This window comes from Pocillopora damicornis, chromosome 3, assembly GCF_964200805.1.
Source record: "Pocillopora damicornis chromosome 3, jaPocDami1.2, whole genome shotgun sequence".
Lineage (NCBI taxonomy): Eukaryota > Metazoa > Cnidaria > Anthozoa > Scleractinia > Pocilloporidae > Pocillopora > Pocillopora damicornis.
In genome coordinates this window covers 22,204,727-22,222,580 of record NC_142672.1, presented here as the reverse complement: position 1 = coordinate 22,222,580, position 17,854 = coordinate 22,204,727, and the positions used below count along the sequence as shown (strand labels likewise).

The following is a 17,854-nucleotide window of genomic DNA, read 5'->3' as shown; positions in this document are numbered from 1 at the left end:
AAACTGATAAAGTTTGTTATCAGATGTAAGCGGGAGAAAACTCAGTAAACATACGACCATCGCGTTGCAGAACAGGCAGACCAAATTAAGCGATCATAGGAATTCTAAGGGACCGGTCATTATTTATCGCCTGGGGGGGGTCGGAGTATTTAGGGGGGGATCACATGGTTTTTTGAAGACCTTTAGGGGGGATCAGCCGTAATTGACAAGCATAATGGGGGGGATCAGACCAAAAAAAAAAGGAATTTTAGGTCGCGCCGGGACCCCGGGTGATTGCATTTGTAAATACTTTGGTAGGATTTGCCGCTGGGACTCTAAACCCCCAACCATATATTCAAGACCACGTTCAGTTGTATTTTGTATTATATAAACTCTATTCTAGCCCAGACACAAAACCCAAACCCTTTTACAGACCCTCCATTTTGTAAAAAAGAATCACTATCGTAGTCTAACATACACGTTTTTATTCAGGCACGATCTAAATTAGAAAGGTAATCAAGATTTTGAGAATGGAATACTTACAATTGCTCAAAATTGTTTCATAACGTTTCAGTTTGTTTTATAGAGAATCGTAATCTAAAATCATAAACTTTCATTATTTTAATACGCGGCCGAATGAAAACAACAAATAAAAAAGTGTTTATTTTGGTGAGGCTGTATCTTGTTCCGCTTCCGTGTCAGAATCTTCGGCAGCCCTCTCCACTGGCTCTTGCACAGTCTCCTCGTCAGATTCATCTGAATCCTCGCCCGAACTTGACCCTTTTTCAGCACCATTACTGCTATTCTCTTCGTTCATTCTGGCCACTACCACTTTCAAATTGCGTGCCAGCTCTGTTTCAAACACGCCTCTTTCCAAAAGCCATAGCAGAGGATCCAGGTGGAGACGCTTGACAAATCTCGCAGTGAATCCTGCATCAATACTTGAGACACATTTGTAAGTATTCTTTTCGAGTGAATCGAAAACCTCTTTTGAGGTAAGTTTTTCTAGGAGAATTGCTGCTCGCTGATGCAACCTTTTCTCCTTGATTTTTTTCACTTTTCTCTTGTTTTCTTTCATTTCGACTAGCTCAACGTGGGAAGAAATTAATTCAATCCGCTACAACAGTATACAACAGGGCGAGACCGAGAAACAAAAGAAGTCTCCAAGCGAAGCGCCATTGTGGCAAAGGCCTATTTTGTTGGAAAAAGCCACCAAAAGGCGAAGAAAACACAAACGAAAACACTCACTACCAACGAGCACACGTAAAAAACATAAAAAGACGATTCTGGGGTCCCAGAAATTCCAGCGCGAGAAAGTTTCGTTTCATGAGAAGCACCGATGACAAGGCTTACCTTAGACCAGGTACATCTGAAGGTTTTGACAAAGCCAGAAATCTTAGGATCTTAACATTATCAGATCACACTAAAGCAAGGAAGTTGCCAAAGTACGACTGGCCTGAGAAAATGGTATATGTGACCCCGGGTTCTCACCGTGTTTTCACGAAGTCAAGTGTAATGAATGAAACTGAAGAGAAGCTGATAACTGAGGACGATCGCCACTATGTATTTGTCCGGCCCAAAGCAATAGTGGGATCGTCAGGCACTGTATGGGCCAGCGAAACGGTTCGTTTGCGACATGAGGATCCATCAGCTTTTGAGGTTGACGAACCGACACCTGGCAGTCCACAGTACTCACTGGGATTTCGTAAACGCTGCGCGCGACTACACGATGACCTCTTTCTTTATTATGATATGACAGAGTCAGATGACCTAGACAAATTATCCGGAGAAACAGAAAGTAACTGTAAATTCTTCACTTACGAAAAAGAGAGAGCAGAACACTTGAAATTAAGGATTGACAATTTGTTGCAGTTTTGCGAAGACACAGAAATGTCAGAGCACAATAGGGCTCTGTTTGCTAGTCAGATAATACCAGTCACGAAACGCATTTTAGATGCCATTGATGATCTGTTTAAAGAGGAAGTCGATTCCATGGAAAAAGATGCGAGAAAGGACAGGATTTTAAGGGTAACCAGTTCATGTAAACATGGTCTTGAAGTTCTCGGAGATCTCTGCCTTCCACCTGTAAAGCCACGATGGGCTGACCTTACAGATGCTGGTCCGGGCGTGGGAGTTTCCAACTACGAAGTTAGATTTCGAGACGCCGAGTTAGCAAGGGTTCACAATTCCGATTATAGAGTGCGATGTCATCGTTCGAGGGGCGACAGCGGGCAAGGTGAAGCCGAAAGGACAAACTCGGCAATTTCTGATGCTCTTGTGGATGGCGCAACTCCAGAGTGGGAAAAATATAGGAGATTTGAGGATCTTTCAGAAGAGGAAATCAAACAACTGTCTCTCCAGTCATACGAAGAGTACGAAAAGAAACGGATGGAGAAAAATGCCTGGTATGTCTGTAGTCAGGTAGCCGAGAGAATTGATGATGCCCCTGTCCTTAAAGATTACATCAAGAGCAAAGTAAGCGAGTCCCCTGATGAATTATTCTTTTTCAATTCTGTTTACCTCGACAACTATCGGGGTGCATCAGAACGAAACAAAGAGCAAGCGCCCGGTGCAGCATACTTCCGAAAGATCGAATCGTTTATGGAAGACCACTATATTCGTGGAGAACTTTTTATGGAATTCTGTCGTGATGCCTGTAAAGAGTCAAGAGAAGAAAGTTCCAATCTCTGTTCCTGGTGTTCTAACAATAGATGGGTCGGTCCAGAAACGGAAAGAATTCCGCAACCTGTACCAGATTCAAACAATCTTGGACATTTCATGGATATCTATCAGACGGAATCGACGGGCAGGACACCAGATGATTACCTTCCAAGAAAATGTATTAAAGATCTGTACGAGGAACATTCTGACAGTATCAGAAACGATCAGGATACCATGAAGAGCTTCTGCTCAAAATATAATGTGGAAGAGAAGCACGTCATTGCATATGTTAATCATTTGAAGGATATTGAGATCCGAAAGGACATCAGAACAAGAGCAGCTCAGGAGCGAAGAAGGCAAGAGGCCGAACGAACGTGCAAGGACTTTCAATGGGATAACCTCATCGAGGGTGGCAAAGTTGAAAAGTTGCGGGTAAGAGAACTAGACCTGTATCTCAACAAGCATGGTTTGACGACTGTGGGTCGGAAACTTGACAAAGTGAAGGCCATTCGATGTCACTATTACCGACAGAATAAAGAGACTGTGATAACAGAAGAACTGTCGAGTGATGAAGATGACGTGGAATCCGAGCATGAAGAATCCGAAAGTGGAGAGGCAGAGAGCGACGATGACTATGTTTTCGTGGATTTGGATGAACAGCCTGAGATTGGCACTTCCTCGACAATTCAGTTCGTATCTGACGAGCAAATATTTACCGTTGTGGTTCAAGGTCCATGAGACGTAAGTACCACTATTAAAATATCACTTGCATATTCAAAAAGTTATTTGGCGGTGGCTGGGAGAAAAGGGGGGGGGGATCATGAAACTTTCCACTACCGATAAGGGGGGATCTCTAAAAAACTAGATACTCTACGGGGGGATCAGGTAAATGCTCCGATGTGACAACAAAAATACTCCGACCCCCCCCCCCCCCCAGGCGATAAATAATGACCGGTCCCTAAGCACGCAGAACGTTTCAAATTTATCATACAGTGCAGCACCGATCATATTGAGAAAGCTATAGTCATCATTTCAGGATCGATTTTTTCGGAAAACGTAGGAGGAATAAAGCTCGAATTAGGCGAAGACATAGAGCATCAACAACAGATCAACAACTGTCGGGAGGTTGTAGTTGGCGGCAACTTTCTTCTCTTAACGGCCTCCGGCTGAAAGTAATTTCGTAAAAAGAAGCTTTAAACAACTCATGAAGGCTAAAAAAAAAATCACAAATGCGTCGATTAATATTTCATTTAACTTTATTGAGATATTCAGACCGAGATGTTATTTAGATATGTAATTTTCTGGGGTTCATTCTTAACCCGCGTAGATTTTGCTCGTCTCATTACAACAATTATCAACCACAAAAACACAGTGTGGTCTGCCTGTGGTTGCAGCGCAGATATTATTGAGCGATTGTAACACGAAACGTCACATCGAGAGAGCAAGAAAGATTTGGATCGTAGCGCATGAATTTGGAGGATGATCTCTTTACTTTTGAAGACGTCGTTGCAAGTATTCTTTAATCTAAGTTTGGTTTCCACCCTGATTGTTCGGATAAATGTCTCAAATTCAGTTCAAAGCCTTTTATCATTTCGCAAAGAAATGTGTTTGATAATTATATATCTTACTAACCATTAAGTTTGTTATCTACTTTATCTACTCGCTCGTGGATTATTCAGTTCGTGAATAATCCTGTCACAACTACAGCCCAAAATCGATCGGGCTTTGTTTAGCGCGTTTTTCTCTAGGTTTAAGAAAACAACAAAACTGTTAAACGACTGTGAATATATGAAAGAACTGCGGATAAACACTACTTGAACAGTAGTGAAAATAAGGCCTGAAAAAAATTCAGGCCTGTACGGGATTTGAACCCATGACCTCTGCGATACCGATGCAGTGCTCTACAACTATTTCAGACCCCTTCGACCAATTAAACAACAATGTACGACAAACAGTGTTTTAAGCCATCTGGAATTTAGCAAGTCATTTCATCTGAGTGTTCATCATTGGTCACAGTCTCATGAAGGCCTTTGGGTAAATTTATTTAATTCGAGCAACTTCAGTGGCCATTGACTTCTAAACCCGCAGCCATATCAAACTTTGTTCAAATAAATCGCCCAGAAGTCATGATTAAATTGGGTGACAATCACACCAATAAAGCACTCTGTAAAAAAACAATTGGATGAGTATACTTTCCCTGTATGGCTACCAAGACAAGAGTCCACTTAAATTGAGGCTCTTAGTTTCAATCTTCCGTGAAGTTGAGCGACAGGAAGTCCAGAAACAGCTTGAATCACCAGAACGACCCAAAGCAATGGAACTACCTCCTCACTTCTTCGGAAATTCGCGAACAAATGCTATCGTAGAGCGAAAATTTGGTTGAGTTATTGTTTACCCTAAGGCAACAATGGGTGCTTCCACCACGTCTCTCAGGGTTCCATTTGCAGTGTCTACAGTGCATTGGAACATGAATAAATATAATAGGATTATAACTGGAATAAAAACTGGTGATATTAAAAACCTTATTTTAGCCAACCGCTACTCAAAAACGGGCCTCGTTCCGCCCCCCCGCAGCCAAGCCTGTTGTACTGAAATAGAAAGCAAGTCTATTTTTGATAAAACCATAATTGCTTGTCTCGAGTAGCTGAATATAGTCGCTGATAAGATCATTCAAGTTTAGATTTTTCAGACGGCGGAAAGACAAAGGCAATCATGTTTTGTGCACGAAAGAAGCAATGTCCTGGTAAGTCGCGTGAAATCTTGAGAACAAACAAAAGAGTTCTACACAGATTTATCCTAAGATCATCATTTAATGTTTTTCAACTGAAGGGGTTCTTAACAATAAATCTTTTTAACTTCCTCAAGCTTGTGTTCAGTATCTGCATCACTGAACTTTAGCCTCAGGCTGATTTCATTTCATAGATATTTGCATACCAAATAATGCAAAATTTACAAAAAGAAATATTACATAAAGATTCCGAAAAAATTTGATGTTAGCGAGTAAAAGCAAAGAACAAGTCCATACTTTTTTTCTGGATTTTAAAGCTGTTTAAAGAAATTGGTAAGTAGAAATGGATTCAGCGCGTAGGTGCCCGTGCAAGCCTTTAAACCGCTCAGGGTAGATTTTAATTTACATTGAATAAGACAAACGATAAACCTAACCCTAACCCTAAGCGATAGCTACATCATAAGACAAGCAATAGAGCTGTACTGAATACTACTTTGGGTCTAGTGCCCTTGATTAATGGGGGTAAACTTCACATCGTCTTGTTAACCAGGAAATGCCTAAATGATTCAGTACCATCTTATCCAAAAATAACTATTTTTATTTTAATGCCTCTGTACAAACGGTTTCGACAAGATGCTGTAATGACATTCGTATTCCGAAATTCAAACTAGAGGTTGCCAGGAGATCTTTTTATTTTACTAATGCGGTGGAATTTAATGGTCTTCCTCGCCATATTAAATCAGAGGAATCGTCCACTGTATTGTATATTTACTGATGTACTCTAAAAGCAGGACCTCCTTTGATACCAAGGCTTATTACATTGACAGGTTTATCCTGCATAAACATTATTATTATAGTTTTTACTATTATTATCATTGCTTATGATATTGTTTCTTTTATTGCTCATTGAGAAGTTAAGGCACTTTGTGGTAATTAAGATAGATATATAGGAACATTTATTAAAAATCAACCAATAATAAAACTCAGGGCTGTCCTGTCAAGAGCCTGAGAGTAGACAGAAAGGAAGTCTTACTTGTTATCGAAAAGGACATAAAATTCATTCTTTCTCCGATCAACAAGGAGGCACACTTATTAAAATCAACCAATAATAAAACTCAGGGCAGTCCTGTCAAGAGACTTGTTATCGAAATATTCGTGTTATTAGCCACCTATTAAAGCATAATCTTCAAATTATCCCAGTAATATGTAACATGATAGCAATAATATGTAACATGAATTCATTCTTTCTCCGATCAACTAGGAAAATGGTTGACACTGCAAACAGCACAAATCCAAGAGCGAGAGCGGGTGTTCTATCTGTTCTGTTCCTTTTTTGGATGAATGACGTGTTGAAACTGGGAAATAAGAGGTCGCTCAGTGATCAAGATCTGCTCCCTCTACTTGAAGACCAAAGAGCTGAACTTCTCGTGGGAAAAGCGGAAAAGAATTGGCTCAGAGAATTAGAAGAAAGGAAATTAAGAAACAAGAAACCACGTCTATGGAAAGCATTGGTTGCCATTATTCCTGGGAGATCAATTATGACAATGTTAACTTTACAAGTTCTCAGGTCTCTGAGCTTTTCCCTGCTGCCATTATGTCTGTGGCTTTTGTTAAAAGTTTTAAACGATGTGCCAGAACTAAACATGAAGTTAGCGTTTTCCTACGTGGCACTCCTAGGTGCAATGAGTGTGGTACAAGCTGGCACAACACAACACTATAACTACCTTACAGAGCTGTGGGGACTAAAATTAAAAGTGGCGTTAACAGGACTTGTTTACAAGAAGGTAAGGTCGTTTATTGTTTAATCAAATCATGGAGTAGCTATGACTAAATAGGAGAGTTGGCACTTTTTGGGATGAGCTGGATTTGTGACTGTTTTTTTCTGTGGGACATTTAGAATCTCTGAATACTATAACACCTACAGTCGCTATCTAACAACAGCACATAACCACATGAAAAGTGAGAAAACAGCTGTAATATTCAATTTATTCCTTGACCATGCAATGAGATGATTTATCCGCACAACTGAACACATGACAAGGCCACTACATACTTGCCTTTATTGTGGATAACTTCGATTTACTGCTGAATTTCTGAGTCTATAAGGCTAAGAACGTTTATGTTCTTTAATCAAGATCAATGCGTCAATTTAAGTCTTTAATAATTCGCAAACTTAGTTTTAATGCCCCTCAGCATATAACGGAATTAGTGCCATTAAAATACGTTAAATTTAGCTTTGACAAGGTTGAAAAGGGTCGATGTTTATTGCTCAAAAGGGTTCCTTAAACAACGACCGGAATAAAGCAATTACCTTTTTTGGCTATACATAGGACTTTTATCCAAAAATCCAAGTTTCTGATTCGTTTGAATCAATTGGTCACTGGGTTCAGTGCTGGGAAATTATTTTTTCCCGTTAACTAACATGCACAGTTTTGTTAAAGTGAAGAGTGTTTTGAGTCCTCCCTAGTACTGTTGTGCAAAATGGGGAGTTCAGGCACAAACGCAACACTGTAAATCACTTTAGTTGTTTACGATCCGATTTGAACAAGACTCGTGGGGACAATTAGAGCTTTTCGGCTGATTGATTAAAATAAATTATCCCATGGAAACGTTGGAAGCTGGATCGGTCAGTAACATTTCTGCGGACGAAAATAGTTCTGTGTTTTCTGAGGTAAAAGAAACTCTTTCAATTTGTATAGATAATCACATGATTTCGAGTGCAATTTGGAATAAATAAGCACGAGTAATTTTTTTAAAGACTGGTCTTTGAAAAAATTAACAAGAGCTTGTATATTCCAAATTGCACGAGAAAAATCATGTAATTACGTAAATTCACATATTTGCACAGCGGTGGAAAGATGAAATTAGAAGATCCTCGCAGCTAAGAACACTACTGAAACTAGTAGTTGTAAGTAGGACCTGAGAAAAATTTTCAGGCCCGTACGGGATTTGAACCCATGACCTCTGCGATACCGGTGCAGCGCTCTACCAATTGAGCTAACAAGCCAACTGGGAGCTGGTCAATGAATTGGGTACAAATATGTGCAAATATGTGAATTTTCATATATCTAAATCTTCATTCACTCGGATGTTTATTTGTACCCAATTCATTGACCAGCTCCCAGTTGGCTTGTTAGCTCAATTGGTAGAGCGCTGCACCGGTATCGCAGAGGTCATGGGTTCAAATCCCGTACGGGCCTGAAAATTTTTTTCAGGTCCTACTTACAACTACTAGTTTCAGTAGTGTTCTTAGCTGCGAGGATCTTCTAATTTCATGTAATTACGTGTTAATAATATACATGGAAAAATACGAGATGGCTTATCATAATTAAGCATAAGCAAAGCGCGCGCATCAAGTGCCAAAATAATTTATTCAGACGTGCGTTCGGTCAAAACAATAATATGCAATGATATCTTCATATCTTCAAGGCGCAAAAAAGTCCAAAGTCCGGCTAAACAGTTCAAAAAATTGTTCAGTCTGTTCGAATCACTTTCGATGAAATGGAATCGTCGTTTCTGAGGTTTAACCATGTTTGTTTGTAATTTCGGCGTTGGATCGCTCGAGCAAAGTGTTAAGCTGGGTCGGCTCGTAGTTTTCGATTTCCTTGGCAATTCCCTTCTCTAAACACCACTTTTTCCAAACCGACAACCAAAAAGCAGTGCTTTTCACAGTGGTTTCGTTGTTTGAGTTGCTTTTGAGCTGCGGTGGCGAAAGGAACCCTACTTAAAACGCCGGCCATTGTTTCGCTCGCAAATTTTCTTGCGACATCCAAGGCTCGCATTCGATTGGCTATCTGTGAATTTCTTTGATTATTGACCAATCAGAATGTCTGATTTGTTACTTTCTTTGCACTGAATTAACCCTCTTCTGCACTGAATTAACTCTCTTCTGCACTGAATTACCTGAAAAGTGCATGTATCTTAACCAATCAGAACTGAGTAATTTTTCCATGTAAATTATTAATTTCCTAATACCTTAAATTGCTATCAGTCAAACACACTTGTGTTCACATAAATTGCATTCTGAGGTATATCCTACCGAGGTAGAAAACTGATAAAGTTTGCTATCAGATGTACGCGGGAGAAACCTCAGTAAACATACGACCATCGCGTTGGAACACAGGAAGACCAAACTAAGCGACCATAGGAATTCTAAGCTCGCAGACCGTTTCAAATTTACTATACAGTGCAGCACCGATCATATTGAGAAAGCTGTTCTCATTATTTCAGGATCGATTTTTTCGGAAAACGTTAGAGGAATGAAGCTCGAATTAGGCGAAGACATAGAGCATCAACAACTGATCAACAGCCGTCGAAGAAATTTCCAGCAGCTCGGCATTAATTGCAGTTTGGAGGGAAGAAGGTTGTAGTTGGCGGCCACTTTCTTCTCTTAACGGCCTCCGGTTAAAAGTAATTTTGTAAAAAAAAGATTTCAACGACTAATGAATGCTAAAATGCGTCAAATGCGTCGATTAACATTTCATTTAACTTTATTGAGATATTCAGACCGAGATGTCATTTAGATATGTAATTATCAGGGCTTCATTCATAACCCTCGTAAATTTTGTTCGTCTCATGTCAAAAATTATCAACTACAAAAGCACAGTGTGGTCTGCCTGTGGTTGCAGTCCAAATATTCTTGAGCGATTGTGAGTCGAAACGTGACATAGGAAGATCAAGACAGATTTGGATCGCAGCACATGAATTTGAAGAAGATTTAAGCGTGTGTAGTATCGTGTACAGCCGCCCACTTCTAAAGTTCCATTCAACTAATTGACCAGTGAGAACTAAAGTTATAAAAGACACACACATACATAAAAAAACTGCGACTATAAAAAGCCTTGATGCGCTAGTCAGCGGACTTACTTACGAGTTACCAGAAACTGATGGAAGGAGCGAGTGAAGTAGTAACATTCAAAGTCCGATTGAAACTCAGAAAATGGCGTCATTTCCTGAGTAATATTAAAAACAACGTTACAATGCAATATTTCGTATCACTACGTATATCGAAGGATTTTATTTTCTGAAATTCCGCTTGAAGCTCCTCGATCCCACGATCCCAATGTCCTTTTTGCCTATAAACAGAATTTGAACCCGTTCTTTTCAGGTTGTTTCATTGGATCGTTACAGCCTAATAAATACAGCATCTGGAAACACCATAAATCTAGTATCAAATGACGCACAGAAAATAGAGAAGTCTCTGAACCAAATGGGCATGGTGTTATCTGCTCCAATAGAGCTCGTGATCAGTATTCTGATCTTATGGTACCTGGTCGGTTTGGAAGCTCTCACTGGTGCTGGTATGTTTTTCTGTCTCGTGGCGTTTCAAGTTTTATTGGCGAAAAAAGCTGCCAGCCTAAGCGAGAAAGCAGCTTCTTTCACAGACGAGCGACTGATGGTAATGAATGAAATTATCTCTGGAATACGTGCAGTAAAGATGTATGCCTGGGAGTGGAATTTTAGAGATCTTGTGCATGACCTTCGCAGGTAAAAAGAAAAAAAAATACGTGTAAATATGTTAGAAAGGGTAAATGGTTTGAAGCCAGGAGTAGTAATGTGCTAGTCTGAAGAGGTCGATGAGTCTTTCGTCACAGGAAGTTATCGTTTAATTTTGTTTTGTTTTTTCGCAGAAAGGAGATGTCCGTTGTACGCTTAAAAGGTGTCATAGTCGCCATCTTAGTCGTTTTGTACTTCACGACACTTCCGATCGCCTCTCTCATCTCGGTAGTAACATTGGCGTTTACGGAGACACAGTTATCTACATTTACGGTATTTACTCTGCTTTTGGGCTTAACAACAATCAGGTCGACATTTTGCTACAATTTGAGTATGTGTATGCAAATGGTCGCAGATGCAGTAGCAGCACTAAATAGAATTCAGAAGTTTCTTGAAGAACAGATATCTAACTATGTGGCTAAACCTGAAGGATCCCGAGAAAACGATGATCGGCTCTTGACAAAGCTAAGAGTGAAAGAAAATGGGTTGGTAAATCCTATCTTCTCTGTCAAGGAAAGTGATAATCACCCTAGGGGAACTCAACATCAAAATAATGGCGAACTCTCAACAGACCACATAAACTTTGAGGACGAGCACCCTGAGAGCTCGAAAAGTAATGTGTTGGTCAAGTTAACTAACTACAAGAGGCGGAAAAACTCCTCAGGCAAACCACATCAAGCAAGCATTCAAAACTCCCCAGCCATAAGTACTCCAACGGTCCCCTTGGATGACACACCTTACTTGCCCCAGGATAGACCGGTTTGGCTAGCTACTCATGGATCTATTGAAGAACATCAAGGAAATGCCTCTCACTTTAAAAAGCTGTGCCTCTCAATCACTAATGTTTCTTGCTCTTGGAACCAAAAGGATCTTCCCACTACCTTAACTGACATTACTTTAGACATCATAAGTAGCAAAATCCTCGCTATAATAGGTGAAGTTGGAAGTGGAAAGTCAACCCTGTTACGAGCCGTCCTTGGAGAACTACCTCTTCACGAGGGAAAGATTTCTTATCAAGGCAAGATAGCCTATGCTCCTCAAGTACCTTGGGTATTCTCTGGAACCATAAGAGAGAACATTTTGTTTGGGCTTCCATTTGACGAGCAGAAGTTTCAACATGTTGTAGATATATGCGGTTTGACCAAAGATTTTACGGATCTCGTCCATGGCGATCTCACAGAGATCGGAGAGCGAGGAGAAACCCTCAGTGGTGGTCAGAAAGCGCGGGTGGGATTAGCACGAGCAGTTTATTCAGATGCCGATATTTACTTACTTGATGATCCATTAAGTGCAGTGGATACTAAAGTAGGAAAGAAACTGTTCGAGGGCTGTATTTGTAATCATTTGTCTGGCAGCATACGTTTATTAGTCACTCACCAGCTGCAACATTTGAAAGGTCTGGATCACATCGCTGTAATGAAGAATGGCTCAATCATCAATGAGGGAACCTTCACGGAACTTAGACAAGACGGGATATTTTCTGATCTCAAGGAATTGTTCAAGCACCATGTGCATGAACAGAGACGGAAAAGCTCGCTGAGTCACTTCCAATTTAGCAAGGAAGGACATTTCACGAGGATGACGAGCCGACGTCGATCATTCGTTTCACCTACTGTCTTGAAAACTACAGATGACTGCCCAAAGATTTCAAGAAGTGTAACTATGTTTGAGTTAAGAGGTAAAAAGCCCCAAAGAAAGTTGTCCACCTCAAATGTTCTCGCAAAATGCAAAGGTAACAAAGAAACAAGCATCTTGGAATTTGAAGGTAATCAAGAGTTGTCTACAGTGGAGGAGAGAGATCGTTTTCTCCTTTCAAAAATGGAACCAGTGCCCAGTGCTCCGGAACAACCCGTTGCTGGTATAAAAGAAGGCGAAGAAAATTTGATGTCTGGCACTGTCACCTGGCGACTTTATTGTAAATATTTCAAGAAGGGTCTACCACTACCCATGATCTTGGTTCTTGCAGTTTCCTTGATAGCAGCACAAGGTAACGACAGTTTTCATTTCAGTTTTCAGAGGCCTGCATGAATTCTTTTTTCTATCATCACAAACAGGCAATTTTCAAAAAAGGAAAAAATATCTTATTTTTACGAAAGAAAATCCTGCGTTCAGCCAATATCTATCTTCAAAATCAACAACCGAGTTCTTGGAGGTTACGGAATGATTTTTAATACAGCATGTCTACATTTTGGTAACAAAGTTCATGAATCACATGCGCATGCGCACATGTGTAAACGTATCGCACGTTCGAGGTTCCTTAGCATGTTAGGGGTTTTCTCATTTCTTAGCATGGTAAAGGCAATCTTACCATTAGAGGTTTTTTGATCTTGAATTTAAAAATATGACAAGGAAGTGAAAACCAGCAAGAGGTTCATTTACGACCTTTAAGGGAAAAGATCCCTTTTATTGTCAATTCAACTTACGACAGTTTTTTTTGGCAGAAGCGTTGAGTTCCACACTGATGTCAAGATCCTTCCTTCAATGGCATCGTCTTTGGCTATTAATTATCGTTCAAATAACTGTAGGAGAATATTAAAATAAATTTAATTTACCTTAAGGATTTGTAGGGTCTTGATTTTGTACCTAACGCCTTCTTTTCATCAGGTCAGGATTAAGACTTCTTTTCTAATACTTGAAATGTTTCAGTTTCCCTAATAGTTCCAAACTGGTGGTTGGCTAAAATTGCTGAGATGTCAAATGAAAAGCAGAAAGCCGTGGACACCCATGTTATTTACGCCATTCTGGTTGCTGTGTCAATCATTATCATGACAGCATCGTCTTTATTGTTTTACTACATTCTCCTAAAAGCGTCCGAAACCCTGCACAACAAAATGACCATAGCGACGATCAAGGCTCCTGTGTTCTTTTTCGACACAAACCCAGCTGTTCGTATCCTCAATCGATTCTCCAGAGATATTGGCTGCATGGACGACGTTTTACCGCCTCGGTTCTTGGAAGCCATCAAATTTTCCTTATTCTCGCTATGTACTGTTTTGGTTCCTGCTGCAACAAACTACTGGCTTTTCTTGGCCCTACTTCCAATCATTGCGATATTTGGCTATTATGCGCGTTATCAATTGAAGTCTTCACGAGGACTGAAAAGGATCGAGGCAATCAAGTGCAGCCCTGTATACTCACATATCACAGACACCCTAAATGGGCTTGAAATAATTCACACTTCAAATATGGACGACGCCTTTATAGAAAAGTTCTACAGGTTAGTTCTCGAGAACTGCTGTCAACAGTTTGAAGCTCGACTGCAAGTTATTGTCTTCAGCTCTTCCTTTTTTTTAAAAAAGATTTTACCCTTGTGGTAAACTTTGAGCAGCAAGACAGGAAAATGATAAGAATTGTTACTATCTTTTTCGGTGACATCTGTCTATAGCGCAAAGGTTCAGCACAGTTTGACGAGGTTCAGCATAGTTTGTCAAATTTCTGGCCTTTCAAGTGTTTGTTATTGCTTAAGAGATTTGAGTTTAATTTAAATTTTTTGAAATAGCAGAGGTTATTTCCAAGTAGTTCGCTCAATGGAAGTTGTTTTTTCTTCTTTCGTTACCTGTTCCCATTTTCATCAGAATTCATTCACTGTGTTCAGACCAAGAAAAATTGGCCTTATTAGCTATATTCATTTGTTCCATGAACAATTTGGATCAATTCTTTCTCCTGAAGGTATCAGGACGAGAACACACAAGCTTTCATTATGGTAATATCATGCACCCGCTGGTTGAGTATTCGCTTGGATCTGATGTGCAGTTTGTTTGTCACGATTGTTGCATTAACTGCTATTTTGGTCGTAGAAAATCCTGGTGAGTACACGCAAGCATTTGCTGAAACAATGCGGGATACGTTCTTGTTACAATTTTTTTCTCCGCCTCACTTAACTCTTTTAACTCACTTTTAAGAGATGTGTACAGAACGATAAAGTGCTTGGAATTTCATTTGGCTGGTTTATCTCTCCTTGGGTATACTATAATACTGAAATATCGCAGTTTATTTTGGAGACTTTTATCTTTCAGTACTGGCTGGACTCGCTTTAACGTACGTACTGCAATCTCTGGATCTCACACAATATTCTGTACGCCTGACCTCAGAAGTAGAAAATCTGATGACATCAGTTGAGCGAGTGATGTCATATGCAAAGATTGGCTCTGAGCCCGGTTACAGCATTGAAACCCGCCCCCCTCAGTCATGGCCCGACAAAGGAAGCCTGAAAATAAAGCAACTTTCTTTAGCTTACTATGAAGGCGGACCTTGTGTATTAAAGGACATCACCTTTAACACCTATGAGAGAGAAAAGATTGGAGTTGTGGGTCGAACTGGCGCTGGAAAGTCATCTCTGGTGTCTGCTTTGTTCCGTATGCCAGAACCCTCAGGGAAGGTAATAGTATGAAATGATGCAAGTTAGCTTTATTCTCTATATTCAAGTCACATTGGTTTCAATTTGGGAAGAAAGCAGCAAAGCTTAGGCTCCTTGTGACAAAAATGTCTCAGTTATATATTAAGTTTGTGAAACGATTGGTACCCTGGCCTTTCACGACGTGGATTTTATCACCACTATATTTATACCTGCAGGTAGACATAAGGTGAACCAAAAATTTTCTTAAATCCATAATTTATATTTCATCTGCGCAGGTGTTCATCGATGGTGTTGACCTTACATCTATCAATCTACAGGAGGCTCGGAGGTCCATGGTCGTTATAACGCAAGATCCAGTGCTCTTTGTTGGAACGTTGAGAAAGAACTTGGATCCATTCATAGAGCACACAGATGCAGAGCTCTGGATGGCGTTGGAAGAAGTGCAGTTGAAGGCTCTTGTAGAGGATCTCCCAGATCAGCTCCAATTCAAACTGAAAGAATCCGGAGCAAACTTCAGCGTTGGTGAGAGGCAGCTGATCTGTTTGGCTCGAGCTCTGGTCCAGAAGAGCAAGATCATCGTCATGGATGAAGCCACTGCCAATGTGGATTTCAAGACTGACCGTCAGATCCAGCAGGTTATTCGTCACAAGTTTAAAGACTCCACGGTGCTTACCATCGCTCATCGTCTCAACACCATCATGGACTATGACAAGGTTCTGGTTCTCGATGGTGGACGAGTAGTGGAGTTTGACGAACCCGAAATGTTGATGAGAAACGGTGGAACATTCGCTGAAATGGTAAAGAGCCAGACCCAGAGCAGGAAAACTAAAAACTGATTCCTTTTGTCTGGTTTCGTAGTTAGAAATTATGATTAGAGTAGTTGAGACAATAAAACCTACTTAACACGAGCCTCGAGTCCATGACAGTCCTAAAAAAAACCTGAAAGGCGCTGTAGCCAACTAAGTCATCAAGCCAGATGAGAAATGGCTATAGTATAACACTATCACGGCTTAAAACCAGTCATTTTAAATCAATGACAGTGACTTTCCTTGATAATTGGATTAAAACTGTACGGAGATGAACCTCGTAGATTAATCCTCGATGGAAGAGGACAATGCTTTCCGTTTGATGATCTCTCTACTTTTTAAGACGTCGTTGCAAGAATCTTTCAATTTTAGTTTGGTTTCCACCCTGATTGTTGGGATAAATGTCTCAAATTCAGTTTAAAGCCTTTTATCATTTCGCTGAGAAATGTGTTTGATAATTATATATCTTAACATCCATTAAGTTTTTTATCTACTTTATCCACTAGCTCGTGGATTATTCCGTTTGTGAATAATCCTGTCACAACTACAACCCAAAATCATTCGGGCTTTTTTAGCACGGTTTTTCCTAGGTTTAAGAAAAGAACAAAACTGTTAAACGACTGCGAATATATGAAAGAACTGCGGAGAAACACTACTTGAGAAGTAGTGAAAATAAGGCCTGAAAAAAATTCAGGCCTGTACGGGATTTGAACCCATGACCTCTGCGATACCGATACAGTGCTCTACAACTGAGCTAACAAGCCCACTGGGAGCTGGACATTATGTTGGTTCCAAATAATCCCGTGAAGTGGTGAACAAACGACTGTGAATATATGAAAGTCATGTATTTGAGCTGCACCAGTATCAGAGGTCAAGGGTTAAAATCCCGTATAGGCCTGAATTTTTCTTAATATGTTCAATCTTTGGACTCATCCATGTGAAGAAAATGACGCCTTAGAGGGTTCCACTTGTCAAGCTTCTGTGCCAAGTCTTGCAGCTCTGCCAAAGTGGGTCAATCTTCTTTGACTCTATCCGCTAAGGTAATATTCAAAGGGAAATTAATCCTTTGAATTTTACACTTTGGGCCTCTAGGCAAACTGAATTGCATTTTAGTAAGTTAGCAAGCTGATTGATTAGAGCTAGAAGTTGGAATTTTGTCCTGGCTTTTAAATGACATTTTCAATACAGCGATAGTAACAATAAAAGATCACAGCTACAGGTATTATGCGTTTGATTTATGGTGTTTCCAGATACTGTATTTTCCAGGCAGTAACAATTCATCGACAGAATCTAGAAAAAAAAATTATGAATTGATGCTTTTCACACATAGTGAAATAAGTATATAGGAGGCGCACCAGGCTAACCTTAAGTTTCAACGTGGGGAGATCGAAGCGAAACAACGTATTCAGCGAAACAGTAAATAATACAAATCTCTCCAAAATATCATTCTACAGCACATTACTCCACATTCGCTAAAATCTTCCCAATATTTTCTTAGAGAGGAGTAATGTTTCTCATCTGTGATTGCCTGCGGTGGACTGCCCGTTAGATTATAAATGAGTGAATCTACTACTGAGATCTGCTTGCCCGCCCATCTCTAATAGTCGCAAGTAAAGATCACAGTGGAGTAGAAACCATGGACGACATACAGTAAAAGTGTAAGGAGCCTCAGGCAGGCCTAAAACGCATACCTCCCTATTTGCTTTCAAGGTGAGAAAAGCAGACCAAGACCGAGCAGAAGCTCTCAGAGTTTAGAGTGGAAAACATTACCGACGATAGGTCTATCAAAATTAAGTGTGATCTATCCTCACCAAGGAAACAGTCTCA

The 17,854-nt window shown here is 40.1% G+C and overlaps 2 protein-coding genes across 2 annotated transcripts; both read left to right on the top strand.

The window, feature by feature from the left end:
• Positions 1 to 1,193: 1,193 nt before the first annotated feature.
• Positions 1,194 to 3,544, top strand: LOC149048843 (uncharacterized). Its single transcript, XM_089199616.1, has one exon. It carries the CDS (start codon positions 1,306 to 1,308, stop codon positions 3,376 to 3,378), a length of 2,073 nt encoding a protein of 690 aa, XP_089055742.1. The 5' UTR covers positions 1,194 to 1,305; the 3' UTR covers positions 3,379 to 3,544.
• A 2,063-nt stretch (positions 3,545 to 5,607) lies between these two features.
• LOC149048842 (ATP-binding cassette sub-family C member 4-like) lies at positions 5,608 to 17,245 on the top strand. Its single transcript, XM_089199397.1, has 8 exons — positions 5,608 to 5,701; positions 6,630 to 7,152; positions 10,476 to 10,855; positions 10,999 to 12,851; positions 13,511 to 14,081; positions 14,534 to 14,670; positions 14,881 to 15,242; positions 15,497 to 17,245. Exons 2-8 carry the CDS (start codon positions 6,634 to 6,636, stop codon positions 16,055 to 16,057), a joined length of 4,383 nt encoding a protein of 1,460 aa, XP_089055523.1. The 5' UTR covers positions 5,608 to 5,701; positions 6,630 to 6,633; the 3' UTR covers positions 16,058 to 17,245.
• Positions 17,246 to 17,854: the final 609 nt, after the last annotated feature.